Source organism: Sugiyamaella lignohabitans, chromosome C (assembly GCF_001640025.1).
Source record: "Sugiyamaella lignohabitans strain CBS 10342 chromosome C, complete sequence".
NCBI classification, from domain to species: domain Eukaryota; kingdom Fungi; phylum Ascomycota; class Dipodascomycetes; order Dipodascales; family Trichomonascaceae; genus Sugiyamaella; species Sugiyamaella lignohabitans.
This window is the reverse complement of record NC_031671.1, coordinates 2,321,201-2,347,278: the sequence shown is the minus strand read 5'-3', so window position 1 is coordinate 2,347,278 and position 26,078 is coordinate 2,321,201. Positions and strand designations below refer to the sequence as shown.

Below are 26,078 nucleotides of genomic sequence, written 5' to 3'. Positions count from 1 at the left end.
ACCCCCGCACGCCCCCGCCAAGGGGACAATCCCCCCCCTCAACCCCCGAGAACCTCCCCCCCCATCACCCCCACTTCGTCGATAAGCAGGTTGTGCATCGAGATCTGCAGTCCATGGCGGGATAATATAATCACCGGTTGGCATTAATGACTGACTAGAAATCAAAACTATATATATAGGTTAGATCTGGTTCAAAATGACTGCTGAGACTGATATATCTAAGACATTTAATTCTGTATCAGAAAAATTGGAAATCCCCACTAAGTCCACCTTAGAATCTACTAATAACACAAGCGACATGAGTGTACAACAAGCTATCCCACCTGCTCCATATCAAATTGATCCCTCGATCATTGGCAAATTTGATAAAGAGTATGTCAACTTTTTCAACAGTCATTTGACCAGAGCCACTAATCTTTTGTATACCCACTTGGGTAATTTACAAGAGATCAAGGCTGGTGGTAATGTGATCCCTGGTCAAAGTCCTTTGGCCCCACTGAAATCCACCTATGATATTCAGATTCCTAGAAAATACACCAAAGCTGATACTACTATCCCGGCTAGAGTTTTTGTTCCTGTTGGTGAAGCCCCCGAGAAAGGATGGCCCTGCACTGTCTGGTACCATGGAGGTGGTTGGGTATTAGGCAGTATTGACACTGAGAACTCATACTGTTCACATATTGCTGATAATGCCAAGTGCATTGTGATCTCGGTGGATTATCGACTTGCTCCTGAGTTCCCATTCCCCGCCTGCATTGACGATTCCTACGAGGCTCTGTTACATATCTATGAGAACGCATCCAAGTTCAATATCGATAATTCCAAGATTGCTGTCGCTGGTTCGTCTGCTGGCGGTAATATCAGCGCTGTTCTGACCCACAAGTATGCTTCTGACCCAATAAGCAAGTCGTATCACCCATTAGCATTCCAATTGCTGATTGTTCCAGTATGTGATAATACTGCTGACAGTGATACTCATCTGTCATACAAGGAGTTCAGAAACACCGTACAATTGCCCCGAGACAAGATGTTCTGGTACAGGAACCTGTACTTGCCTAACAAAGAGGACTGGAACAACCCAGTTGCCAGTCCATATTTCTACCCTGCTGAAAGCTTCAAGAACTGTCCACCTGCCTTCATTGCAGTGGCTGCTTGTGATGTCCTCCGTACCGAAGGTGAGGAATACGCTGCCAAACTCCAAGAAGCAGGTGTCGACGCCGAACTGGTCATCTACCCAGGAGTCCCTCACACTGTCATGGTCATGGACGACGTCCTGACCCAGGGCCGCCGTCTCGTCAAAGAAACCACCGGTGCTCTCAAAAACGCCTTTTACAACAACTAACGGAATATAATGAATAGATGCAATGAATTAAATTAACACCAGGGTCGTCCTGCCTCCGGCGGCTGGGGCTCTGCCCCAGACCCCGTGGCTCCTCTCGCTTCGCTCGAGTCGGTACCTTGGGATCCCCAACTATCTCCTGCGAAGCAGGAGCAACGGAGTCTGGGGCGGAGCCCCAGCCGCCGGAGGCAAACACCTCCCTCAAGTGAGTGCCGCGATCTATAGATCATGCTGCAATAGATAGGTCTGCAGACGCTGTGTCTCGGTCACCTTATCAGTTATCCATTTATGTCTGAGAATGCATATTAACTGGGTAGAGATATGTATCACTTATCGATAGGATACGCGGCGCTGCCGAGGATGCTGCCTGCAGAAAGCGATGGGATGCGACGGATGCGGGTCTATCTGAGGCGTTAATTATTGCCATTTGGAGCTTTCTACGCTTTCTGTATAAAATTCTTTTACGTTTGGACTGTTGGCTCAGGTGGTGAAAAAAGCTGCCAATATTTATTGAAATAGGCTTTGTTTGAACAGATAGCGACTGTCCGCCTGGATACTACTGAGGTTGTAGCGTGTTTAGAAACATCGAAAAATCGACAGGAGCTACGAACTTCACTGTCCTATAGTGCAAATACAGTGGTAATAAGGACCAACCGCTAGACCAACTGCTAGACCAACTGCTAGACCAACTGCTAGACCAACTGCTGGAACCATTGCAAAATAGCTGCTGGAACAGAAACCACTAAAAGACAATGTCGAGATCTCTGTCACCGTCGATATCACCGGCCCCACGACGCGGAAGCCCTCTGGCTCCTCATAAAAGCGCGAATCACGAGAGAACCCCATCTCCTGGAAAGTTCGCCTATTCTACTGGAAGAGGTGGTGCTGGAAATATCAAACATGGCGACGAGCATCCTCATCCAACTGAAGGCAAACTTGGAGAGGGTGTTCCTACTATCAAGCAGAAGGTGTATACCACAGGTCGAGGTGGTATGGGAAACATGAGAGAAAACAAGGATGAGAAAACTGCTAGGCTTGCTCAGGATGTCGGTGATGGTGCCTTTAATAATGATGTTTTTACTGTCAAGAGTAATTCTTCGATTGGTAGAGGTGGTTATGGTAATGTGAATGCTGCAAGAAACCAAGAGTCGTTACTTAGTAAGGCTAGAAAGTTGTTTAGAAATTAGTTAACTGGCATTGTTTTGCAATGTTATTATGAAGTCTCGCTTGAATTTGCGTTTTATCCTTCTTTTTTTTAATTTCGATTTATGTTGCTCGTTTTTGGTCCCTTTCAGTGATACGTTCTACTGTCGGTGGTACCATGATGAGTCCTGTTTGTTTTTGGTTTGTATATTTATTGTTTGATGCCTTGTTTTAATATATTAGTCATTATTTTTTCTTTAAAATTACTTTTGTTCGCTTGAAGCCTGCTTCATGTAAGCGAAATGGAGCAGATGGCTCTTTGGACATCTGCAAAACACAAAATAGTATACACTGCATTCTATAGTAGTCGATTTTCTCATCAGCTTGCTCATAGCTACGCCCTTTATCGGGAATGTATGGCCTTGCTATTAGATTAGGACAGTCTTTTAGTAGAGTCATTCCATCACTGTTTTTGGAGCTGCTGCTGCTGCTGCTGCTGCTGCTGCTGATGCTGCTGCTGATGCTGCTGATGCTGCTGCTGATGCTGCTGGTAACTTTGATGGGATCAAAACTGAGACAGTTCTTTTCTTCTTCTAAAAGGTGACCCAGATCTTCCAAGTTTTGGATGGGACCCACATTCGTAGTGTCCTTATACGCAAACCCATATCTTTTCCGGATAGCTTCAGCAAGAGGTAATAGGTCATTCACTGCCTCTATTAAACCTGTTTCCAACAGCTTTTTCTTCGTTCGATCCTTCTTTAAAAGCAAAGCACGAAACCAACTAACATACATCCGCAGACTCGGTAATATCAGTCTGAGTCTTAATTTCTCTGATTTGTTTTCGCTTGTTATACCGGTGGTAGCTGTGATCATCATTTCTTTGAGAAGAGACAGGTTCAGTTTCAAAAACTGATCACTATTCCTCGAAAGCTTCTCAGAGACTATTTGAAACATCATGAGAAACTGACCCAGTTTGATCAATGCCTCGCTTCTCAGGGTTCTCTTTTCAATAACCTCGGCCTTGAAATAAACCAGCAAAGTATCAGTGGCCATACTATCCTCCTGATCTTCGCGTAATAGTAATGCACACATTGCTTTAAAGCAATTAATATACATGTTCATCTCTTCATTCATGCTCCTGGCATCGAGACAATACACCCAAGTTTCGGGATCCATTGCCTCCATACTTGGCATGAAGCTGTTAAATCTCTTCATTTGGAAGAATAGACGGGTTTCATCAATTGTCTTCATTACAATTGATGCCCGAAGTGTCCAATATAAAATGGTAAAATATGCCTGTGGGTTTTCTTCTCTTTTGTTTTTAGCCAATCCGAGATATGGGGTCGCTTTGGAACTGTCTATATTAATAGCCAATCGATAATAAATCCATGACTGCTTGTATGGGTCTACGCCTGTCTTAACTTTTCCTGTAAGGTTCATTCTACCCCGATATCGATAGGTTTCACCCAAAGCACACAAACATAACTGAAGAATATTTCGGATCAGTCTTTCATGTTTAACTGTAGCTATTTTAGTGCCTTTGTTAGACACTTCATTGTCATTTTCACTCAAGTCAAGATCAGTGCTGTCGAGAGAACCTGAGCCTGGTCTTGCTTTTTCCTGATTTGGAACGAGTGATAGCGGCCCTAATAGCTTGTTGATATCCCCCGTGGAACCATAAATTTCCAAAATCTGCTTGATAAGTTCTCTATAGAATACCGTCAAGTTTTTACAAACTTTCAATAACCTATCGTAAGCTTTCTGATATATTACAGGAAAAGTTTTGTAAGAGTTTCGTAAAGACTCAATATCTTTACAATACACTCTGATTGTTTTCAAGAATATTCGTTCCTTTACAGATTCTAGCAGATCTGGGGCCTTTTCAAAATCCCTGAATATCCAGTTCGTCAGAGATGCTTCAATAAACGTGAATGCACCAAGAATTTTTTTATCGATGCTATTAAGTTCTTCTATTGCCGGTACTGAATCAGGAGTCGGAGTCGTTTGGAGCACTATTCGCGTCCACTCATCTCTTGATCGTAACAAACCAAAGTACTCTGACGAAAGATATTCAAAATTTTTGGTCGAATACTCCTTGAAGTATGAGGACATCTCAATGCAAAAATCAAAAAAAAACAATGCAATAAAAAAACTGCTGAATCCACACCAGGTGCGGTCCCTCAAGTCACAGAGTTCCCCTGAGTTCGGATATGCGTATTGTGATGATCGATATTGATCCCTGTTTCACTGCAAAGATAATACGCGGCTACCGATTGATGAATATGTTGTACATACTGAGTAATTCAAAAATCATCTTCGTCTCCACCACCAGATCTCAACTATGTCGAATGGGTCATGTATTTATTACGCTCAAGGAAGATGCAATAAAGGAGAGAACTGCAATTTTTTGCACGTAGATACACTTACCAAATATTCACACAAAGGTAACAGTAACAGACCCAATATATTCGAAGTGTATGGTCGTGAAGTAGCGGATGATCTAAGACATCCAATAGCCTGGAAATATAGTTCATATTCACTTCCTCTACATACGAATCTTATTAATGGCTGTGACCAATCACCAGAAGAACTTAGATTCAAGGCCTATGAAGCTCGTCAGAATAATACTTTTCAGGAATACGAAAATGACCTTCGTACCAAGGAGCGAGATTTCATTGCCAAGCTAAAGTACGTGAAGGATGATACAAGACGAGCTGGACGATATTTGGAAAAATCCGAAACGCAATCAATGAAGCCCTATGGCCCACCAGAATCTTCGGTTAGCTCAGGGTTTGGCTCCACTGGATCATTTGGTTCCACTGGATCCTCAGGTTCGGCGTTTGGTTCTACAGGCGGTACAGGTTTTGGATCCAATGCTTTTAAATCATCTGGGGGTTTTGGAGATACTTCCGGTTCATCTGGGAACAGTGCCTTTGGCAGTACGTCGGGCTCGTTTGGTGGAAGTGGATTTGGCAGCTCTGGAGGGTTCGGTAGCTCTGCTTTTGGAGGCAGTTCGGGCTTTGGTAGTACAAATACAGCCAATGCCAGTGGCACTGCTTCCAGTGGTGGAAGCGCATTTGGCAGTTCTGGTTTTGGAAGCCATGGGTTTGGCCAATCGTCTTTGGTAAATACTAGCACCGCAGCTGGTAATGCGTTTGGTAGTGGTTCAAAATCGACGCCATTTGGCAGTGGATCATCGTTTGGCAATAGTGGCTCTGCTTTTGGTTCGTTAGCATCTACTGGTAACTCTATATTTGGCAGCGGTGCTAATAATAGTAGTAGCAACAGCAACACCACAACCGGTACTATTGCAGGTTCCTCGGCATTTGGACAGCCTTCTACCCCATCTTCGACATCAGTATTTGGACAAACCTCTTCATCTGCATCCAATTCAGCATTCGGACAGACAGCTTCTCCCGCATCCACCTCTGCATTTGGACAGACTGCTTCTCCTGCTTCCACTTCGGCTTTCGGGCAAACGAATTCTCCTGCTTCCACCTCAGCATTTGGGCAGACTTCCACTCCAAGTGGTTCGTCGACTACTTTTGGAAATCCCTCTCCGTTTGGCACCTTAGGTACTACCACTAACACATCATCAACCGGCTCTGCATTTGGGCAGCATTCGTTTGGAAACTCGCCTGCTGCTTCGCCGTTTGGTGCACTTACTGCATCCACTGCTGGGACCCCATCGCCATTTGGCCAAACGGGCACTTCCACAGCGTCGGCCTTTGGTCAGAACAGTAATCAAGCAGCATCTTCTACACCAGCATCGCCATTTGGTCAATTAGCATCTAAAACCACCGGTAGTTCGAATCCGTTTGATGTACTCGCATCTGCTGATGAGTCAGGTAAATCAGAAACCACCTCTTCAACTACCCCCTCTACTGCCACTGGGGGAACTACCTCAGCTTTTGGAGCATCGGCTTCACCATTTGGTTCACTTACAACGAACGGTAATCAAAATGGTTCCCAACCCTCTGATTCTGTGTCACCATTCGGATCACTTTCATTGGGTGGAAATAATACAAAAGAGGAGTCTACTACTTCTCCATTTCAGAAACCAGCATCTTCAGCATTTGGTCAAAGTGTCATGACTTCCTCCTCTCCTTTCGGCCAGAATAGTTCAAACTCGACATCTTCAGCATTTGGGAAACCCTCTACAACCTCACCGTTTGGTCAGCTATCATCTACGACCTCTGGTTCTCCATTCGGACAACTCGGTCAGACTGGTGCGTCGGCCTCTCCTTTTGGCCAATCTTCAACACCAGCTGAAACAAACGGATCGTCGGCTTTTGGAAGTTCCTCATTTGGTCAAGCTACTTCTGCTTTTTCATTCGGCCAAGCTCCGACTGCTTCACCCTTTGGAAAAGCTCCTGCTACTTCCCCCTTTGGCCAGCCTCAACAATCAACTACTTCTGGTTCTCACAAGCCTGAATCTAGCTCTGAGCCATACGTCCAAGGAAACGGTACTGAGACTCTGCTTACTATGGACCAACTTAGTCGTGAGTTCCAGGAAGCGTTCAACTCACCAAGTTTCGCCCTTGGAGAGATCCCTGAAATCCCACCACCCATTTCCTGTAGATAAAGTAAATGAAACCGATGGGTTTTCTCACTGTGATCTTACCCTCCTCAGATTACGAATTATGATAAATGATAAAAATACAATTAATAATTAATAATATGATTAGATCAATAAATAACTAGATGCAAGGTTAGAAATATTTCTTGACTGCTCTTACGAGATTGTTTCGATTTTGAGTTGCCAAAGCATATGCATTTCTATATTGTTCGATGCTTCTCTGAAGAAACTGGTCTTTAGTGAGTTGTCCGTCACAAATTTTCTGCATTAAATCTTCAGTCTCCTTTCTCAAGAATGGCTTAGTGAGAGCCATATCAAACCCGATTTCATCAAAAGCATCTACCAGTCCTATTCCCAAGTTAGAGGGAATCAACAACGGGAGAGCATTTCTACCACCCTGAGGATGCTTGACTACATAACCTCTTAAAATAATCTTTTCGATATGTTCTGCCATTGTAGCATCAGTGCCGATTCCGTTTGCGTCCATCAGAGCGATAAGTTCAGGTTCAGTCAAGTGGCTCGGTGGCGAGGTCTGGCCATCCTTTATCATAGCCTCGTCAACTGCCACCACTTGGTTCAGTTCAAACTCTGGTAGCTCATTGGTTTCCCATTTAATGTATGGGTAGACGTCAAGAAAATTTCTTTCTAGGACTACCAAACCACTGGCATTAAACTTTTCACCGCCCCAATCCAATTGAATCGAGGTAGTTTGACCCTTTGCATCATTACTACAGCAAGCTAGAAAATGTCTGGTCACGAACTCATAAACCTTTTTCTGGTCTGCATCTAATGCTCCCTCCCCTATTCCCTTGATCGGGTGAATTGGAGGGTGGGCCTTATCATCGTGCTTTCCCTTCCTAGGAATACAGAACTTGCCGGATAGCAGCGCAGATGAATACTCTCCCCATTGTCCATCACTGGTCTGCTTTTCTATCAACTTGTGCAAATCAATCGAACTATCGAATTGGTCTGTTTCTGTTCTTGGATAGGATATGTATCCCATATTATATAGCTTCTCGGCGACCTTAATAGTTGTTAGTTAGAACATGACAAGTTTAACCTATTAACATTTAAACTTACGTCCATGATCTTTTTCGAGCTCATTTTAAGCCATCTTGCACCTTGCTTTTGTAATTCTATTGTTGTCAGTGGTAAGGGCCTGTATTTTGTAGCTGGTTTGCTATTGACTTTGACCACTGTTGCAGTAGAAGACCTGTTAAGACACTGCTCAAAGATGACTGTCGTAGCCAGTCTGTCAAACAGTCTTCCTCTTTCCCATGAAAAAACTACAGGCTTTCTTCCTTTCTTGACTTTAATATCGATATACCAGAAAGGCTCTGGTTTAAAATCCTTGACCCGTTTATATCTATCAACGACAAATCCCAGCGTTGGAAACTGGCAGGATCCATAACTTATCGCTTTCTCTTCCTTCAAAGCTGGAACATTTGATTTTAATGTCAGTGTTAAGAATCTCGTGTAAGCTACACCAGTTCTTAAATCAAATTCCGACCTTCCTGAGACTGCATCGGCCTGTCTCAAATCCAGATTAGCTGGTCTTAATGTAGCCTGCCGTAAATGATCTGGATCTGTGTTATTGAATATAGCCCGTTTAATATCTCTGTCTCCCAAGTTACGGTTAGCGGCCTTGACAATTTGAGATATTTCCCAGCCAATGTTCTCTCCTTCTCGATCACAATCTGTCCAAATGAACAGCTTATCAGCTCTCCTTCCTTCAGCTTGAATATTAGAGGACACAGTAGGTTGAGCCTCAACACGAACTACGGGAGCTTCAAACATCATCACAGGGTCCCACATTTGCCAGTTACGATATTGGTCAGGGAAATCCAGTCCAAAAATATGTCCCAAGACGCTTGTGATAGTAACCTCGCAGGGGCCCCATTCTCTAAAGTTGTATGATATATCATAGTTCTTGCAATATCTGTTTTTGCCTTCTCTCTAAAATCCGGTTAGTTTTGCTTGGGACTACTATCTCTGTCGGCTGAGCTTTGATCTAAACTACATGCTCCTCTAGGAATCTAGTAACAACTCTTCTGATCTGAGCAAACCTGGCCTCTGGTACGGCCATTGCTGATTACCTACCCTTCTGATCTGTCCACCGCCAAGCGCTTCCGCAATGCTTTTGGCAATTGAAGGCTTTTCAGCTACACAGAGTACTCTCATTGCCACGCTTGATCTAGATCAACGCGTTATTAACGCGAAACAACACACGTTGATCTTTTCGATTTCCTGGAGCAAAAAGTGGTTGTAGATATATAATCTCACACACAAACGAGATAGACACCTATTTATCAGACATCTGATATAGTCTGGATGTCCAATTCGATTTTATATCGGGATAATATCTGGGGTGTTAAGGGGGATGCAGATAATTTGTCACGTGATGGGAGATTTCAATATTCAGGGCTTAAACGCAGGCAGGTACTTCGTGAGTATTTCTTAGGAACATTGGAAGGATAAATTCGATGGATTGTTCTTACGAAATCTCATTCTAAATTCAAACATCAGAGGTTCTCCGAGAATTATTAAAGGTGGACTTACCAATAATTCTAAAACCAAGTTTTCTCATGTTTTCCGTTATAGGCCGAAAACGAGTAAATTGATAAACTATCTTTTCCTTCTAATTGTAACTTCAAAAATGTTTAAGAGGCTTTTCTCATTTCTCTGACAGTGTTTTTAGTAGATGTACAATATTGAAATCATCCTGACGCAACAGTTAGAGGCACTTCATATTCCACATCAAAGTGTGTCAGGAGCAGTGTATTATCTTTGTGCTTATTTAAGACATTCTATTTCTAATTTTAGTGGTGTCGGGAGTGACTCGATTGTGTTGCATTCATCTTGAAATTTATCGATCACAATGTTGAGTCCAGCTTGTAGTAGTTTCTTGTCAGCTTCTTTTCATATTTATCATCCAAAAGTGAGTTCATTAGCATATAAGGTTTGTCAATATGGCTTGGACTCATTGCTCCACATCTGATTAGCTCATGAGGGTCTGAAGTAGCGTGGTATCATGAGTAACAATCTGGCCCATTTTTCGATGAGCCCTGTGGAATTTTGACGGATCACTGACTTTGGTTAGTTTTCTTTCTTTCAGGGGGAACATAGTAAAGAATTCTTCATTTTGATGACAATGGTGTTTCCTGTACTGATATGAAAAGGTTTCTTGCTCCTGCGTGTGAAACTTCGGGTTCGCTTTGAGCGGCTGCTCGTTTAACTGGCTCTCTGAGTAGTTTTGGATCGTAACCTGGAGCAGGTGAGTAAGTATCTATACTTGTATACTGATTTTGCTGGTTAAAAATTACGTTTGTTGACTAGTCTAGTCTATGGTCTATAGTTCTGATGTTTAAAGTTCAAACATAATGCTTGTTATGAATGTAATAGACAAGACTCAGAAACGGAACGGCATAAAAATAAATTAAAGTTGTGGGACATCATAGTATTTACCTGCCTGCCATGTAGCAACTTCATTGAAAGTTTAATGCACTACTCGCATTTCGCCCTGTGCCCATAAACAACAGTTAGTACTTCACAATTATGAACTTTGCAACAATCTAATGACTGACAAAAATCCCTCTCGTCCCCCGGTTACACGCCGAATATATGATTGTGTTGACGGTGAGTACAAAGTTGTGCCGATTCTCAGCGAGGCTTTCTTGACTCCCTTCCAGCTTGAGTATCAATATGATTTGCAGCTTTACAAAGTAAAAGCTGATGATAACAGTCTTTTGGCTCAATCTGGGCGCATCCAGGCCGAACTCAAGTCTGATCTCCGTACTCTGCAATTTACCCGTTATACATGGAAGCCATCGACCGAAGAATACATTGACGGCTCAATTTATCCCCAATTGGATAATTGTATTGAACCTGTAGCGGTATGGGAGGAGGAACAGGAGAAGGGTAAAAAAAAGGTTATAAGTCAAATCACTGACAGTAACCCAGTTTTACAGCAATTAAGACGTGACTTTCACACTCAGTGGGCTACTGCTAAGCATGTCTATGATGTAAAGTATGCGAGAATGGGAGAGCGATATCTGCTTGAGAGTCGCGCTGCTTCGGACTATCAAAAGTTCATAAATCAGGGCCCATACAAAGACTTTGACCGATTCCTCAACCCAGAGAAATTACTATGTACTGGACAAGACTGGAAGGGTGGTCGCTGGTCTTCACATGCAGTCAAAGTCTATCTTCAGCTACCTCTAGAAGATGTTATTCACAATTGGCACCGTAATGGTTTGGTTCGAATTGAGACGGTTGGTGGCTACGGATATAATGCAAGGGAAGTAAGCAGAGATGAATTTAAGAGCTTGTTTATTGATAGTTTTAATTCTCGGTTGAACAGAGTCAGTGAAGAAATCTACGAGAATGATCTTAGCTCAGATTATGCCGAAAATGACCTGGACGAGAGAGACTCCTCAGTTCCGTCAGAGTTCAAATCTTATGACACAGATGAATTACTCCCGTGTTTATTTTTGGCCATCTGCAACTTGGTTTTAACACCATTGTTATTTGATGAAGATAGTAATGTCAACCTCGGTTATGATGTGTCGTTCCAGGTCGACAAATATCGGCATATCGACAAAGGGGCTAAATATGTTTTCGTGGATGTAATCTTGATTGATTCCATCCATTCAATAAAAGACATAGAGTCATTGGATGATCAGGATCAGACAATAGTGGGATTAATTTATTTTCAGTCTAGCTCCGATTTAAATTTATGCTATAGTAGTCCACATTGGTATTTGGTAATGGATGAGCTTCGCTTCCATCTAATAAAATCCAATCTTATTCATTACATAGTATCCAGTTTTTATGAAACATTCTTCATTGATATCACTGGATACAAGGATGGTCGGCTGAATTACGATATATTCCGCCTTAATTACGACTCTACGGAACCAACTGTCAGACACGCGATAGCTGCTTATTTAGCATACTGGTCAAACGAAAAAGATCCCGTCAAACGGGGTAAGTCCATTGCAATGGAAATAAAGATGGAGCCGAATCCGTATTCAATTCTTCCAGCCGCCAATGCCATGGAGTTTTCCCCGGTTAATATCACTCGTCACACTGAGTTCTTTATACCTGATGAACACGATAAGGAGAGACGACTGCCTCCAATCAACTTGAATTTGCAAAGGCTGGAGCGGGTGGTTAGACCAAAGTCTGATCAAGGGCGCTTTCAATTCCACGCTGATTGGGATCAATTGATGATTAAAGTGATGACAAGTTATATGCCTATTATTCAGGAGTTCGCCACAGTGAATGGAACTTTTTCCACGCTTAGATGTTACCCGAAGTGTGTGGAACATCTTTTCTCTGCCGAAAAATTGGCATTTGAGAAGCTAGCCAGTGTTCAAGGAAGTATTATTCCCCATATTTACGAGGTATTAAAAGAAGGCGAAATTAATATCATTGTAACCGAAAGTATGAATGAATACATTCCTATCATCGATTTTATGGAAAGATTGGCAAGTGAGCTCAAGCGTCCAGATATCTCAGTTGAAGAAGAGGTCAAAGTTCGTCGAGATCTGCAACTTTTGTATAAAACGGTCAAAGAGAACTACCAACAAATACATGAACTGGGCGTATTCCATAAGTATGGTAAAAAGGATGGTATTATGGTTCGTGCTGCTAATAATGTTGTTCTCGCGAATTTCCAGTATAGTTTTACAGAAGTTAGTAAAGATGTTGACTTTTCAGTTGACTGGAAAAAGTTGAAAGTGCTGTTTAAGAAATTTGAGAACCGCCCGAAGGAAAAGCGTCGAAAAAAAAGAAGAAGATATTTTTATTAAAGAGTGTTGGATTATTATTATTATTATTATTATTATTATTATTATTATTATTATTATTATTATTATTATTATTATTATTATTATTATTATTATTATTATTATTATTATTATTATTATTATTATTATCAGTTTTCAGAATCAGTATATTGGTGGGTCATTAATTTCTGAGGAATGGCGAGGAACGTGAATTGAGTTGTTAAATAGATCTGAGCTAGTTAGATACATAAGAAGCCTCCGGCGGTCTGCGGCTTTGCCCCAGACCCCGTGGTCCCTCGCGGTTCGCCAGAGTGGGATGAAGGTTAATTTCTAACCCCATTGTATGCAGATATTTCAGATCTGTAGTGTGGATTAATATCGATATTATTTAGTTTCTAAAGAGGTGCTTCTTCGTGCATAGCTTAATTAGGGCCAGCCGCAGCTGTCAGGCTTGTAGAATCTAGTAAATTAAAAGTCATCAGATATAAAGAAATAACTGATAATGACCATATATATCGCAATTAGGTTTACTTATATTTTCATGATATATTAAGGCCTTAGTACTAGTACCCCCTGGAATCTCAGGTGTCCCAAGCTTCTCGTGAGGTGACTTGTGGCATAGCCGAGCGTCGTTTTGACATCTGTGAAGCTCAGCTAGTCAGATATTATTTGGGCAGTAGTAGTTATTAAGATAGTCGCTTTGCCAATTAAGCTAAACGCGCGACTTTGTTCTTCTTGTTTCTTCATAGGGGTTGGGCGGTTGATGCGTTTACATGCAAGATACAGAGTAGCTAATTGTTATCCTAACTGTATCTGCAGCGGCATTGTGTTGATCTGTACGTCATGTACAGAATACGTTGACATAGTTTCAGATTAGATAATATATCCACGATGTTAATTCACAGGCAAAATATTTGGCAGAAATACTTAGCAAAAAAATTGATCATCAACTTCAATTTTTTTAAATTATAACTTTATTACTTAGGTCTGTTACATAGACAATATATATATGTATATAAATTATAATACTGCAATGAGATTATTTCTTCTTCTTAGATTCAAGTCTCTTTTTAACAGTGGAGTTTGTCTCTGTTCCCAAGAAATAATCCCACCATCTAAACGATGATGCGTAGTTGCCAGTGAAATAGCGATGGTGGTCATCATGGTGGTCGGCACCAGACCACACTGGTAAGAAATGATCCAGGGACCAAGGGAACTCATATCCAGAATGGGAATCAATTGCTTGAAATAAGCGAAGTACAATCCATGTAAGAACAGTAATTAAGTGTAAATTTCCAAAAACATATGCCCATAGTAGTGGACTGCCTACTGTACCAGTTCCAGTAAAAGCTACTTCAACTGGATGTGCATACTCAGCCGTTAAGCCAAATGGAGCGGCATACTTGTGATGCTGTTTGTGGATTCTCTTATACAGATACTTAGTGTGTAAAAGACGATGTCCCCAGTAATGCCAAGTGTCTTCTAAAACAAAAAAAGTCGCTGTCTGAATGGCCCAGTCCTTCCAGCTAGGAAATGGCACTCCAATGCTGATGTTGAAATACTCGCAAACTGGATAAAATCCAAAAATAGGAATGGCTTCTACAAACAAGTGAGATAGTAGAACTGATTTCAGACACTCCCAGTATTCCTTGGTAGTTGGTATTTTAGTGTCTTGGATTTTATATTTGCGGAAGTATGGGATCATATCAATAATGGCCCACGGTATGGAGCGTCCAAAGTATACCAGCTCATGCGATATTAAGAGTAATAGTCCCGTAGCAATTAGCGGGCTATCAAACGAGCTGAAGTAGCGAGCCCATGCCCTTTCAAAGTAGTTCAAACTTTGGAAAGAAGGGAGTGTATCCAACTGAGTGAGAGTGATATTACTAGTCCTGTTTTCATGTTAGTACCACTGTCGACTCTACTACTATAAATAAAATGTACATACTCCATTATTCAGAAATCTCTCTTGTTCCTCTGTAGCTTTATATCCGGTCTTCTCGGTTCTTAAAAGACGTTTCTCGCTGCTCATAAAATCTTGAAAACATTTTGCTATTTATATTTCAGTGTTGATTCGATCTGCATACTAACTCAGTGGTCTGATCTTATCTGTACACGAGCTGTCGGGTTCGTCGTTTCGCATCGCCGATCATCTGTCAGATCTCATGCAGGGACCCCTTGACATGTTGCTGGGCCAGACCTGCCCTCCGGCGACTGGAACTTCGCCCCAGACTCCACTGCTCGTCTCGCTTCGCTCGAGTCGGGTGTGGGATCCCTTCCCATTTATTTTTTTTCTCTCGGTACCGCTGGCTAAGCTGGAATGCCCGGCTCTAGACTCGCTAAATTCTGCACTGGCCCCCCTCGCCCGACTCGAGTGAAGCGAGAGCAGCAGTGGGGTCTGGGGCGAAGCCCCCGCCGCCGGAGGCAGGCCTGGCATGGAGAATAGGTCGCTCCAGGTGTCTATCGGCCACCTGCACAGCTGTCGCTTATCTCGTTCCTGTCGTATCTGATGCAGGTAGCGCCAGCGGGTTCAATCCAGATGGTCATGCACAGAAATCGAACAAATTCCGTTTCAAGTTGCAAGATGCAGTTGCCGGATTATATAAAGATTGGGAGTTGGCATGGCAATTTCTGGATTACGTTTGATTGGAAAAATCAACTCGTAGATTTCTCGTCGGTTTCCCAAATAGCCGACTAGGCCCGTCGGCCTTATCATGCCAGATTAGGCATCTCGCTGCAGGGCCGATATTGGTTACTCTCACGTGACAAAGATGGTCGGGTATTTACTGGGAGCTAATCCAGTTGATTTCAAGTTTTGTCATCTTTGTCAGAGTTTAAAATGAGAGGGGTCAATTTAAGAATTGCTCTCAGATCTTCTGGAAGGCAATTGTCGGGTTCTACCAGATCGTTTTCTAGATTCCCTGTTCTTCACCAGCAGGTTAACGGAGGTGAACCAAGTCCCCGGTCCAGCTCCGCTTCCAATTCTGCCGCTGACAATGGCTCAAATATCAACTCCAGTGGTAGTGGTAGTGGTGAGAACAATAGCAAGACCGGTGGTAACTCGAATGTTTGGGCTTATTTAGGAGTGACTGCAATTGCAGGCACAGTTTCATTTTTGACAGCTAAAACCGTCTATCAGACTGAAAAGAGAGGTGCTTCAATTGAGAAGAATTGGGAAGATGCTAAATATGGTGGTAAAGCAGAATTTCTCGAAGCCCTTCCTCAACTCGAGGCTATTGTTGGAAAGGATGGCGTGTCTACCGATCAAGAAGATCTGAAAGCACATGGCTATTCTGACTGGTCGACCTATAACATCGATACAAACCCGATTGCTATAGTATATCCTAAAAGCACTGAAGAAGTGTCTGAAATCGCAAAAATCTGTCATAAATACAAGTTGCCAATGATCGGATTTTCTGGTGGCTCGAGTTTAGAGGGACATTTCAGTGCTTCGTTCGGTGGAGTTTGCATTGATTTTATGAATATGAACAAGATCCTGTCCATTCGTCCAGAAGATATGGATGTCACGGTACAACCTGCAGTTGGATGGATGGCCCTGAATGAACATTTAGAAAAGTTGGGTCATAATTTGTTTTTTGCAGTGGATCCTGGTCCAACTGCCAAGATCGGAGGTATGATTGCAACCTCTTGTTCAGGAACAAACTGTGTTAAATATGGGCCTATGCGCGATCATGTTGTCAATCTCACTGTCGTTTTAGCTGACGGTACAATAATTAAAACCAAGCGTCGTCCTAGAAAGTCGTCTGCTGGATACAATCTAAATCACTTGTTCTGTGGATCTGAAGGTACTCTAGGTTTGATTACCGAAGCTACCTTAAAACTGCACACTGTGCCAGAAAACACCAGTGTAGCAGTAGCTACTTTCCCCACAGTCCGTGATGCAACTGAAGCTGCCTGTGAAATAGTCCGTGCTGGTATTCCTGTTCAATGTGTCGAGTTTATGGACGGACTCCAAATGGCCTGTGTAAATAAAGCTGGATACACGTCTCGAAAGTGGGAAGAGAAGCCAACTCTTATGTTCAAATTTGCCGGAACTCAAGCTTATATTAAAGAGCAGATTCAGCAGTCCAATGTGATCACCAAACGCAATTCTGGTCACAGTTTTGAGTTTGCTTCTGATAAAGAAGAGCAGCACCAATTGTGGTCTGCTCGTAAGGAAGCGTTCTGGTCCATCCTCGCTTTAGGACCACCAAATAGCAAAGCTTATACTACCGATGTCGCTGTTCCCATGTCCAAATTGGCTGACCTTGTCAAGAACACGGACGATGACCTTGCGGCCTCTGGCATTTTTGGCGCCTGTTTGGGCCATGTTGGAGACGGCAACTTCCACGCTACCATAGCCTACGAAGCCAAAGACTACGACAAAGTCAAAAAAATTGCCGACAACCTCGTCCGCAAGGGTCTTGAGCTCGAAGGTACCTGTACGGGAGAGCATGGCGTCGGTGCCGGCAAAGTCAAGTCCCTCGTTCTGGAACTGGGCCCTGAACCAGTGCAGCTCATGAGAACTATCAAGCTCGCACTCGATCCCTTCGAGCTGCTCAATCCAGGAAAGATTTTTACTAAAGAGTCTCTCCAAGGAAACATCCTCGAAGAAAGCTAATCTAAACTACATTCTCTGCTCTGCCACGCTGCCTCCGGCGGCTGGGGCTCCGCCCCAGACCCTGGTTGCTCCTCTCGCTCCGCTCGAGTCGTTCTGTCGACGGTCCCGGCCATCTCCTGCGAAGCAGGAGCAACCAGGGTCTGGGGCGGAGCCCCAGCCGCCGGAGGCAGCGGACGTGTGTAAAAACATGATATATTTAAAAGCGCCCGGGTCGTCAATGTGGTCATTTACATAAAAACAGCGATATTCGCCATCATGAAAAGTGAGATGCAGATGTAACAGGAGAGGTGGTCTTAGCGGAATTCGTATCGCGGGTACTGGCCGGAGTTCTGGCAGTATGCGAGATCCAGCTGCTGGTATCGCTCGGACCGTCGGTGGAAGTAGAACCCGTTGAACGAGCCGTTCGACTGGTCGAAGCAGATATAGTAGAAGCCGGCGTACGAGGCTCCTTGGATGTCGATGATGCGGTGGTCCGGAACCAGGAAACACTCTTTCCATCTCATGTAAATGTGCGATTTCTCGGCATAGTTCTTGTGGACGTATTTAGGGTCCTTGGCTTCTTTCGAGATGGTCCTCCAGGGCGTGAAGCGCGCCCAGTGGGCGATATCCGCCTTGTCGTCAGCACCCCAGTCCTCTCGCTTGGTGTAGAATGAATGCTTTTCACTGATCATTTCGCCTTCGAAATATGTAATCAAACATGGATGCTCTTCAGTCAGCCCTTCTATCCGGAGGTATCCGCAGATAAATGCATTTTCCATATCGACTCGCTTTAGCTCTACGTTCACTTCGTATATGAATCGGCCCGACTGCTGTGAACCGGAAAATTGTGCTCCTGGTCTTAAAAAGGACGATGTAGTAGTCGCGGTGTCGCGCTGGGTGAAAAACTGGTGCTGGTATATGTCTATGTTGGTGATGGAGGAAACGTGTTTGTTCTTAGTGGCTCTCTTCTTTTGACGAACCAGGGATCCTGAGCCCGCCTCATTGTCTAAATCGTTCGCATTGTCATTATCGTTATCATCATCCATTTCATCGGTTGTATCAGTAGTGCCCGATGGGTTTGATGCGTTTGTTCTTAATCTTCTGCCTAATTTGCTCAGTTTCATAGAAGACGGGTCTGAACTCTTCTTGGACCAGCCGTTAGATGATTTATCAAGACCACCTGGTCGCGTGCTTTCCTCATCTACAGCCATATTATCTTCGTCGTCGTCAGGCTGTCTGGGGTTCAATTTATCATCGGCCACTGTGTCTGGCACAATTTCTGGCCGAGCTTCACTCTGTTGCTCAGCTGGTGTAGGCATTGTATATGTTGAAGTGCTCTGTATGAGATCTTATGTTCGTCTCTTGTCTATCGACTTCTTGGTTCAAACTGATTATGTTTTGGATTCCAATCTCGTGGATTATCTATTGTCGCTTTAGCTTGCCTTGTCAGAATAGAGATTGTACACTATACAACTTCTACGATCCAAATACTCTGTTTGATCGGGTAATCGAACCAACTCAAATCACACAAGCAATATAGACAAACAGGTGTTCTTCAGTTCTACTGATTTGTTATCGGTTCTTATCTTTTGTATCTGTTCTTATTTGACAAACTCTGTTGACTTGGCTCCTCAGGTACTCCGGATTCTACTGGAAGGACAAGTCAAATATCTGTGCGCGTTGAAAGGTTCACTGAAAGGATCCCTCGTGGTTTACTTTTAATGGTTGCCCTGGAAATATTGTTAAAAGGCGCTGCTGATAAAAAATATAAAAATACAATAAAGTTCTCAAGTGTGACTATCCAGAATACCCAAGTGTATAAACTGAGACAGGTCGGGGTTCTGTTTCCTTTTGTCCTGCTAAATCGCAATAACAAACTTGCGGCTCCCTGCTGTTACGAAGTTATTATCGCAAAAAGACAATAACAAATATCCGGTAAATAACTTAATCCAAGCTATCCTGTACCGAGGACAAAGTATAAATCCAATATACTGTTTAACGTTTGGTTGGGTTGAAAGGCGAAAATAAATATGCTAACTTTAGGCAGGTCAAGTTTAAGTACAAAAAGTACGTAGATAATGAGATATAGGCTGGCAGCGGCAGCAGGGCCAGTACAGGCGAATGCAGTCGGAGATACCTTTGCAGCTGCTGCAGCACCTGACTGACCGACTGCTGGGGTCTGTCTTGCCTTCGGCGGCTGAGGCTCCGCCCCAGGCCCTGGTAGCTCTTCTCGCTGCGTTTGAGGAAGGGACACAGCCATCCTTTTACATTATTAAGGGAGATTTGAAGTGAAAGATGGGAATATCGGGTTTGAAGATGGGGTCGGAGTAAGACTGGGATTCAGAAGTGACGTAACTGAGGCAGCAATCAGGGTCGGGCATATTTGGTCCTTCGGGCTGGTCCCGGCCCTGATGGCCATTTCCGGCTGGAGTTGCAGTTGGGAGTTCAGTAGCCCCGGGCTGGGTCTGGGGTAGATACCATACCCAGTTCGATCAGGGGATATCGGGAGAAACTTGCCAAATCTAGCGGTAAGCGCTTATCGCACCAATTCACTGAGTGGATGCGCGCCAGCGCTTGCTCGATTTGTTAGGTAGCTTGGACCCCTGTGACTGAATCGCACGACCCGGGTGAAAAACATCGTCTATCTGTACATTGGGAGCTTGGAATATATATATTGTTATATATCTCTGAGTGGAAGCAGTTGTTCTGTTTCTTTTTGTTTGGAGTCTAATTTGAAAAGATTTATTGGGTAGCTGGTTTTACCCCTTTTTTTGATAATTTGTGTATATAGATCAATCTAGATTTCACGACAATGGCTGATATTGACGCCCATTTGGTCGAGGCTGATCCCAATAGTGGGTATGAGCGTGTTGCCAAAGATGTCTTTGCTGGTACTTGTGGTGGTATTGGTAAGTTTTTTTTGTTTTTTTGTTTGTTGCTTGGCTTTTTTTTTGTTGTTAGAACAATGATTCGTGATTTGTTCAGGTTTGTTATCAGATACCATTAGATTGTGGTTGTAGTGAATGTTAGGACTGAATGAAATGGCGTAATGGCGTAATGGCCATATACACTGTCCAGATAGAGCTATTGGCATAATATTATACTGAAGTAAACAGATCAACTAACAACATCAGCTCAGGTACTCAGTGGTCAACCGTTCGACACTACTAAAGTGCGTCTACAAAGTGCTCCCGAGGGAACATACAATGGTACTTTGGATGTGGTGAAAAAGCTTATCAAGGCAGAGGGATTCTCTGGTTTCTATAAAGGAACACTGACCCCATTGATAGGAGTGGGTGCTTGTGTGTCAATTCAATTTGGTGTTAATGAGTTTATGAAGAGAACGCTAACTGCCAGTAACGAGCGTAAGGGCTGGAAGGATCCTGGTTTGACTCATAACCAGTTTTATGTAGCAGGTGCTGCTGCTGGTCTGGCAAACGGTTTCTTAGCATGTCCCATTGAACATATCCGTATCAGACTTCAAACCCAGGGTGCCGGTCCTGCTCTGTATAAGGGCCCTATTGACTGTATCAGAAAAATCACTGCTGCGTCTGGAACCAGTGGTCTATTCCGGGGTATTGTGCCCACTTTGGTGCGTGAAGGACACGGTATGGGTGCCTATTTCCTAACTTTCGAGGCATTAGTCGACAGAGACATCCGTAAGAACAACATTGCCAGAAAAGACATCCCTGGCTGGAGACTGTGCTCGTACGGAGCCATGGCCGGCTACGCCATGTGGATCACCGCGTACCCCATTGACGTGATCAAGTCAAAACTGCAGACCGACAAGCTCAACAAATCCGAAAGACAATTCAAAAGTTCTCTGGACTGTGCTCGCCAGATCCTCAAAACCAATGGTGTCAAGGGCTTCTTCAGAGGTTTCCTGCCAACCATGCTCAGAGCTGCTCCTGTCAACGCCTGTACATTCTACACCTTCGAGCTCACCATCAGATATCTCGGTTAATAGACGAATTGCATACGTGACACGCTGCCTCCGGCGGCTGGGGCTGCGCCCCAGACCCACCGGCTCCTCTCGCTACGCTCGAGTCGGGCTCGGGGGGAATGACATGTTCGAGAGGGGGACTCAACGCCCGACTCGAGCGAAGCGAGAGGAGCCGGGGGGTCTGGGGCGCAGCCCCAGCCGCCGGAGGCACACCCTCGACAAAAGTAGGTAGGCAATGATGTCATTATATTATCGTTAGTTCTCCTCGAGACGGCGAAGAAGGTAGTCGACTTCGACCTTCTTGGTCAGGGGAATGATGCATTCTTTGTAGATTTTGACGACTGCCTCGGGCTCAATGTTGCCTTGGGCCTTTTGGCTGTAGCGGAGAGTGGGATCTGTGCCGTAGGTTTCGGCTTTCAGCAGCAGACGGTCGAGAATCTGCTGCTCGACGGCGCTGTTGGTGATGGCTTCGTCGATTCCTTGTGAGTCGCGAGCTTTGATCAGTTCAGTGAATTTTTCCCTTTCGGCGAGAAATTTGGTCTCGGCTACAAACTTGCCAAAATGTACTCGGCGCGAAATGGCCTGTAACAGCTCGATATCGCTCAATGTGCAACTGCCGACATTCTCTGGCTGCTCCTCCTCGCTCTTCGCGATCATGGGAATCATTTGTTGAATGTAATAGTCTTTGATCAGATCATTCACATTAATGTCTTTGCTATAGCTGGCCAGCACTCGTGGGTACTCTAAAACTGGCAGGATGGGTTTTTCCAGCTTATCAGGGAAGAAGGCATTCTCATCTGGAGCTTCGTATCTACGAACCTTGGCTGTTCAGGTTAGTACTTGAAATTTTAGAACTGTAGACTGGTATCATTTGCTTTTTTGCCTAAACAATACTTACAGTGAATTTTCTCACTCTCAAGTAAAAGCCAATCTAGGAAACTGCCATCGAAGCCAGGAATTTCAATCGCACCTGGCTTGTAAACCGAGGGCATGCGGAAGAACTGTGCTCTCTCTATCAGATTGAACACAATGGTCTCCTCCATTCGTACCAAGCTGGTACGGATATTGCCCAGGTTCAAGACAGTGGCTGGCTTCATGAAATCCATTTTTACACTTTTCGTGAATTTTTATAGACGGTGATGGTCCTCTCTGCTTTTCTCTCTTCGGAGCGAGATCCATGACTCTAGCATTAATCGCAAAAACCGCAGTTTATAGCAAAATGATCGACAAACTCAGGGGGAAAACATTCGTGCAGACCCAAATTTTCTATGCTAGTAAATAAATTCTCTGATCGTAGTTAGACTTTTTCTGTGGTGATTAAAATTTCTCTTTTTCGTTTGTTTGCCTCAGGCGGCTGGGGCTCTGCCCCAGACCCCGTTGCTCCTCTCGCTACGCTCGAGTCGATTTTAGATGAGCACCAGTTAAGAGAATCAGTTGCTAATCAAATCTTGATCTTATGCTCAGTGAGTCATTTTAAGTCTCCGTGGATTGGTTCTATTTGATGGTTTATCTGTTTTCAACATGCTATTCAGTTACAGCTTTCTGTTCACGCTTTGAACCTTAACTGCATCTGAGTTAGAAATACTGTATGCATGATAACATTTCGCCGCCGCCACAGAAGACACTAACATATCTGCGGCATGTCTCGATTTTTTCTCTTGAGTACCGTTTTATATTTTTTCATGGCTACTAAGGTTGAGCATAATAAGTATGGCTGAAGGCGGTACTTATTTCTGCTCTGTTAAAGTGGGAGATTTTTATGTCTCTGCTTCTTCGACTCATAACACTGGCAGCCATAGCCATAATTACACGTCTGCATTCCACTGGCAAGGGTCCAGTCAAGGGTTCAGTCGAGGGCCCATGAATATTTTTATTTTCGGTTTTTTCTCATTCTTTTTTAGTGTCTTATTTTTAATCATCTCGGTAGGTGGCTACTCTTGCAATAGTGATGGCAATAGTTGTGAATCAGGAGCCTTGTTAGCTGCTTTTTTCTTTGGTGCACTATTCATTCTACAAGGTCTAGTTAATATTTACAGTCCAAGGTTTTCTACCGCAAATATGGAAACAGGCTACTATGATTTAAGTCTTGACCAAATCCCTGATCAAAGTCCCAATCAAGCTCCACTTCTCGCAATTGACAATAGTAACATCGACATAAGTAGCACCAGCAGTCTCTATTCGCACCAAATTCGACACAGAAGAGAAAATGTATTCGCGGACGAGGCATTTTTCAACAATAATGAGCCTCATATATTAGGTCATACAAATCCTTTATCTCAATTGCTTCCTGAATCTGAAGAGGAAACGAACACTGAGTTCGAATCAGAGACATCCCTAGATTCAGATATATCATCGATGGCAGATTCAGACGGTTGGAGCACCGGTTCTTCCTTTATAGAGTCATCTCTAAATAATGACTCAACTACCGAATACGAGTTTGATAACTACTCGGAAACTGATGACGATTTTATGTATATTGAGTTGTGAGTTTGCATTTGTTTCTAAACCAGTCAATACTATGATCAGGTATAAAAATGGGTCATTCCCGTCATTCCCGTATAAAAAACAAAAATGCTATTTTTCAGACCTTGGTTCAGGTAATGCTAATGGTTTGTTACGATAATTGTCGTAGTAACCGCTGCTATTACGGGCCGCCAAGAATCGTGATACTCGGTCATCCGCAGAATTACCAAGATTATAGTTAGATCTAGCTCTGATGTTTTCCATCTCGGCAGTCCATGTCGCGTAGTCTAGCTTCTCCTGATTCTTTTCAGCCAACTTGAAAATAGCTGCTAGCTGTAGCGCCGCAACAAGACTAACTGCAATTCCTAATAGAATTGCCAGCTTGAATCTATTTTCCTTGAGCTGTTCCTGAAATTTTTGGTCATTCATCCGTCTACTGGCTTCATCTTCGTAACCTTCATGAAATCCACGGGTATAAAAGTTATCGGTCATGTGTGGGTGTGAGCTGCTACTTGTCGTTCTAGCGCTCTGAGGTGAGTATCGATGATGATGCCTGCTTCTTGCCTCTGCTGCCATTCGGTTATTATATGCAAGTCGTTTGTTATCATTTTTCAAAATATCGTATGCCTCTACAAGTTTTTTAAACCTGTCAGCTCGAACTTTGTTTTCTGTTTCTCCAAGATGGCTATTGCTATCCGGATGGTATATCTTTGCCATTTGATAGAACAGAAGTCGGATTTTTTTCTTATTGAACTGACTTGGTCGTGTGCCAAAAATTTCATACGGTGATGGGGAACTTGAACTAGGCCACGGGGGAATCATGTGTGAAGCATCATTATGACTGCTATTACTCTCTCCGCGTTCTGTTCCACTGTCTGCTACAGTTGAAGCAAATCTCCTCCTGTCAATTGAGGGTGAACGACTCTTAGCTAAACCGTATAGTCTGTTCAAATATTGCCATTGCACTGTCACTTTTTGACAATAACAAAGTTCAGAAACCTGGATTTGGCGTATTATAGACGGTCTGAACATTGCTAAGTCTCCAGTGGTCGTCTGACCAGTGTCCAATCTTATCTGTTCCGATATTAGAGATGCGTTATTTAACCCTAATCATGCTTAACTGTCTTACATAGTACGGCGCCCCAGTAGACCCTGAAGGTCGATCTCTGCACTATCTACGTCGCCAATGATTCGCTGGCACCCATAATTTGACTCCAATATAACTAATATAACCCATTCGATGTCATATATTATTTGTTCTAAAACAACTTTTACAAACAATGAGTAAACCGCGTCTAACAGAACCTTCCCAGCCAGCTCAGAGAGCCGAAAGACCTGCTCCTGCTCGCTCGGTGGGATCGACAGTAGCTTCAATCCGTCTCCAACGTCATGAACACCCTGGATTGAAATTTGCAATTGATAGTAGATACAAGATAAAAGAACTTCTCGGTAAAGGAACTTACGGACTGGTCTGCTCAGCCACTTTAATGGGCGACATAGAGGGAAGACCAATCGCAGTTAAGAAAGTGGGTGATATTCTAAATAATACAACTCTTGTTAAGCGAGCATATAGAGAGTTGAAATTAATGAAGCATTTCAGAGGACATAAAAATGTAAGCTATTGGTATATATTCACCTTCTCTCTTGGCTAACATCATGCCAGATTATATCTCTTCTTGATTTAGATCTTGTAACCTCAGAGGCAGAGTATAGCGGCCTATATGTGTACCAAGGTAAGTACTCTGGAGATAGTCAGACACTGTTGTCCAAACTAACGTCCTATCATAATAGAACTAATGAATTGTGACTTGAACAAAGTTATTCAAGGGGCAGTTGATTTCACCGATATTCATCTACAGAGTTTTGGATATCAGATACTTTGTGGGGTCAAGTACATTCATTCGGCTTCGGTGATCCATCGAGATCTTAAACCGGGAAATATCCTCGTGAATTCGTTTGGACAATTAAAAATATGTGACTTCGGGCTTGCTAGAGGTGTATCAGATACAAATAAATCTCAAAAGGCAAATCATTTGACCCATTATGTAGCAACCAGATGGTACAGAGCACCTGAATTAATATACACCAGAGCAGCATACACCTCAGCCAGTAAGTTTACCTAGTAACATGTGAAAAAAATCAAAGAGACTAACGGATTTCAGTTGATTTGTGGAGTGTTGGATGTATACTTTGTGAGATGCTTGGTCGTGAGCCTATTTTTA

The 26,078-nt window shown here is 43.3% G+C and overlaps 12 protein-coding genes across 12 annotated transcripts; 6 read left to right on the top strand and 6 right to left on the bottom strand.

The window, feature by feature from the left end:
* Nucleotides 1-196: 196 nt before the first annotated feature.
* Nucleotides 197-1,342, top strand: AWJ20_4452 (putative esterase; the record flags this gene model as incomplete). Its single annotated transcript, XM_018881523.1, has 1 exon — nt 197-1,342. The coding sequence occupies one exon, from the start codon at nt 197-199 to the stop codon at nt 1,340-1,342; it is 1,146 nt and encodes a 381-aa protein (XP_018734108.1).
* A 749-nt stretch (nt 1,343-2,091) lies between these two features.
* On the top strand, nt 2,092-2,526 carry AWJ20_4451 (uncharacterized protein; the record flags this gene model as incomplete). Its single annotated transcript, XM_018881522.1, has 1 exon — nt 2,092-2,526. One exon carries the CDS (start codon nt 2,092-2,094, stop codon nt 2,524-2,526), a length of 435 nt encoding a protein of 144 aa, XP_018734107.1.
* Nucleotides 2,527-4,823: 2,297 nt separating this feature from the next.
* NUP42 (FG-nucleoporin NUP42) lies at nt 4,824-7,067 on the top strand (the record flags this gene model as incomplete). Its single annotated transcript, XM_018881521.1, has 1 exon — nt 4,824-7,067. One exon carries the CDS (start codon nt 4,824-4,826, stop codon nt 7,065-7,067), a length of 2,244 nt encoding a protein of 747 aa, XP_018734106.1.
* Nucleotides 7,068-7,194: 127 nt separating this feature from the next.
* On the bottom strand, nt 7,195-8,064 carry TOP3 (DNA topoisomerase 3; the record flags this gene model as incomplete). Its single annotated transcript, XM_018881519.1, has 1 exon — nt 7,195-8,064. The coding sequence occupies one exon, from the start codon at nt 8,062-8,064 to the stop codon at nt 7,195-7,197; it is 870 nt and encodes a 289-aa protein (XP_018734105.1).
* Nucleotides 8,065-8,096: 32 nt separating this feature from the next.
* TOP3 (DNA topoisomerase 3) lies at nt 8,097-8,876 on the bottom strand (the record flags this gene model as incomplete). The annotated part of the gene is made up of 1 exon (XM_018881518.1): nt 8,097-8,876. One exon carries the CDS (start codon nt 8,874-8,876, stop codon nt 8,097-8,099), a length of 780 nt encoding a protein of 259 aa, XP_018734104.1.
* Nucleotides 8,877-13,889: 5,013 nt separating this feature from the next.
* ERG25 (methylsterol monooxygenase) lies at nt 13,890-14,555 on the bottom strand (the record flags this gene model as incomplete). Its single annotated transcript, XM_018881517.1, has 1 exon — nt 13,890-14,555. The coding sequence occupies one exon, from the start codon at nt 14,553-14,555 to the stop codon at nt 13,890-13,892; it is 666 nt and encodes a 221-aa protein (XP_018734103.1).
* A 1,134-nt stretch (nt 14,556-15,689) lies between these two features.
* DLD1 (Dld1p) lies at nt 15,690-17,471 on the top strand (the record flags this gene model as incomplete). The annotated part of the gene is made up of 1 exon (XM_018881516.1): nt 15,690-17,471. One exon carries the CDS (start codon nt 15,690-15,692, stop codon nt 17,469-17,471), a length of 1,782 nt encoding a protein of 593 aa, XP_018734102.1.
* A 293-nt stretch (nt 17,472-17,764) lies between these two features.
* Nucleotides 17,765-18,769, bottom strand: VID24 (glucose-induced degradation complex subunit VID24; the record flags this gene model as incomplete). The annotated part of the gene is made up of 1 exon (XM_018881515.1): nt 17,765-18,769. The coding sequence occupies one exon, from the start codon at nt 18,767-18,769 to the stop codon at nt 17,765-17,767; it is 1,005 nt and encodes a 334-aa protein (XP_018734101.1).
* A 2,015-nt stretch (nt 18,770-20,784) lies between these two features.
* Nucleotides 20,785-21,414, top strand: YMC1 (Ymc1p; the record flags this gene model as incomplete). Its single annotated transcript, XM_018881514.1, has 1 exon — nt 20,785-21,414. The coding sequence occupies one exon, from the start codon at nt 20,785-20,787 to the stop codon at nt 21,412-21,414; it is 630 nt and encodes a 209-aa protein (XP_018734100.1).
* Nucleotides 21,415-21,648: 234 nt separating this feature from the next.
* On the bottom strand, nt 21,649-22,059 carry ARO7 (chorismate mutase ARO7; the record flags this gene model as incomplete). Its single annotated transcript, XM_018881513.1, has 1 exon — nt 21,649-22,059. The coding sequence occupies one exon, from the start codon at nt 22,057-22,059 to the stop codon at nt 21,649-21,651; it is 411 nt and encodes a 136-aa protein (XP_018734099.1).
* A 1,908-nt stretch (nt 22,060-23,967) lies between these two features.
* On the bottom strand, nt 23,968-24,573 carry AWJ20_4442 (uncharacterized protein; the record flags this gene model as incomplete). The annotated part of the gene is made up of 1 exon (XM_018881512.1): nt 23,968-24,573. One exon carries the CDS (start codon nt 24,571-24,573, stop codon nt 23,968-23,970), a length of 606 nt encoding a protein of 201 aa, XP_018734098.1.
* Nucleotides 24,574-25,652: 1,079 nt separating this feature from the next.
* On the top strand, nt 25,653-25,979 carry SLT2 (mitogen-activated serine/threonine-protein kinase SLT2; the record flags this gene model as incomplete). Its single annotated transcript, XM_018881511.1, has 1 exon — nt 25,653-25,979. The coding sequence occupies one exon, from the start codon at nt 25,653-25,655 to the stop codon at nt 25,977-25,979; it is 327 nt and encodes a 108-aa protein (XP_018734097.1).
* Between the last annotated feature and the right edge of the window lie 99 nt (nt 25,980-26,078).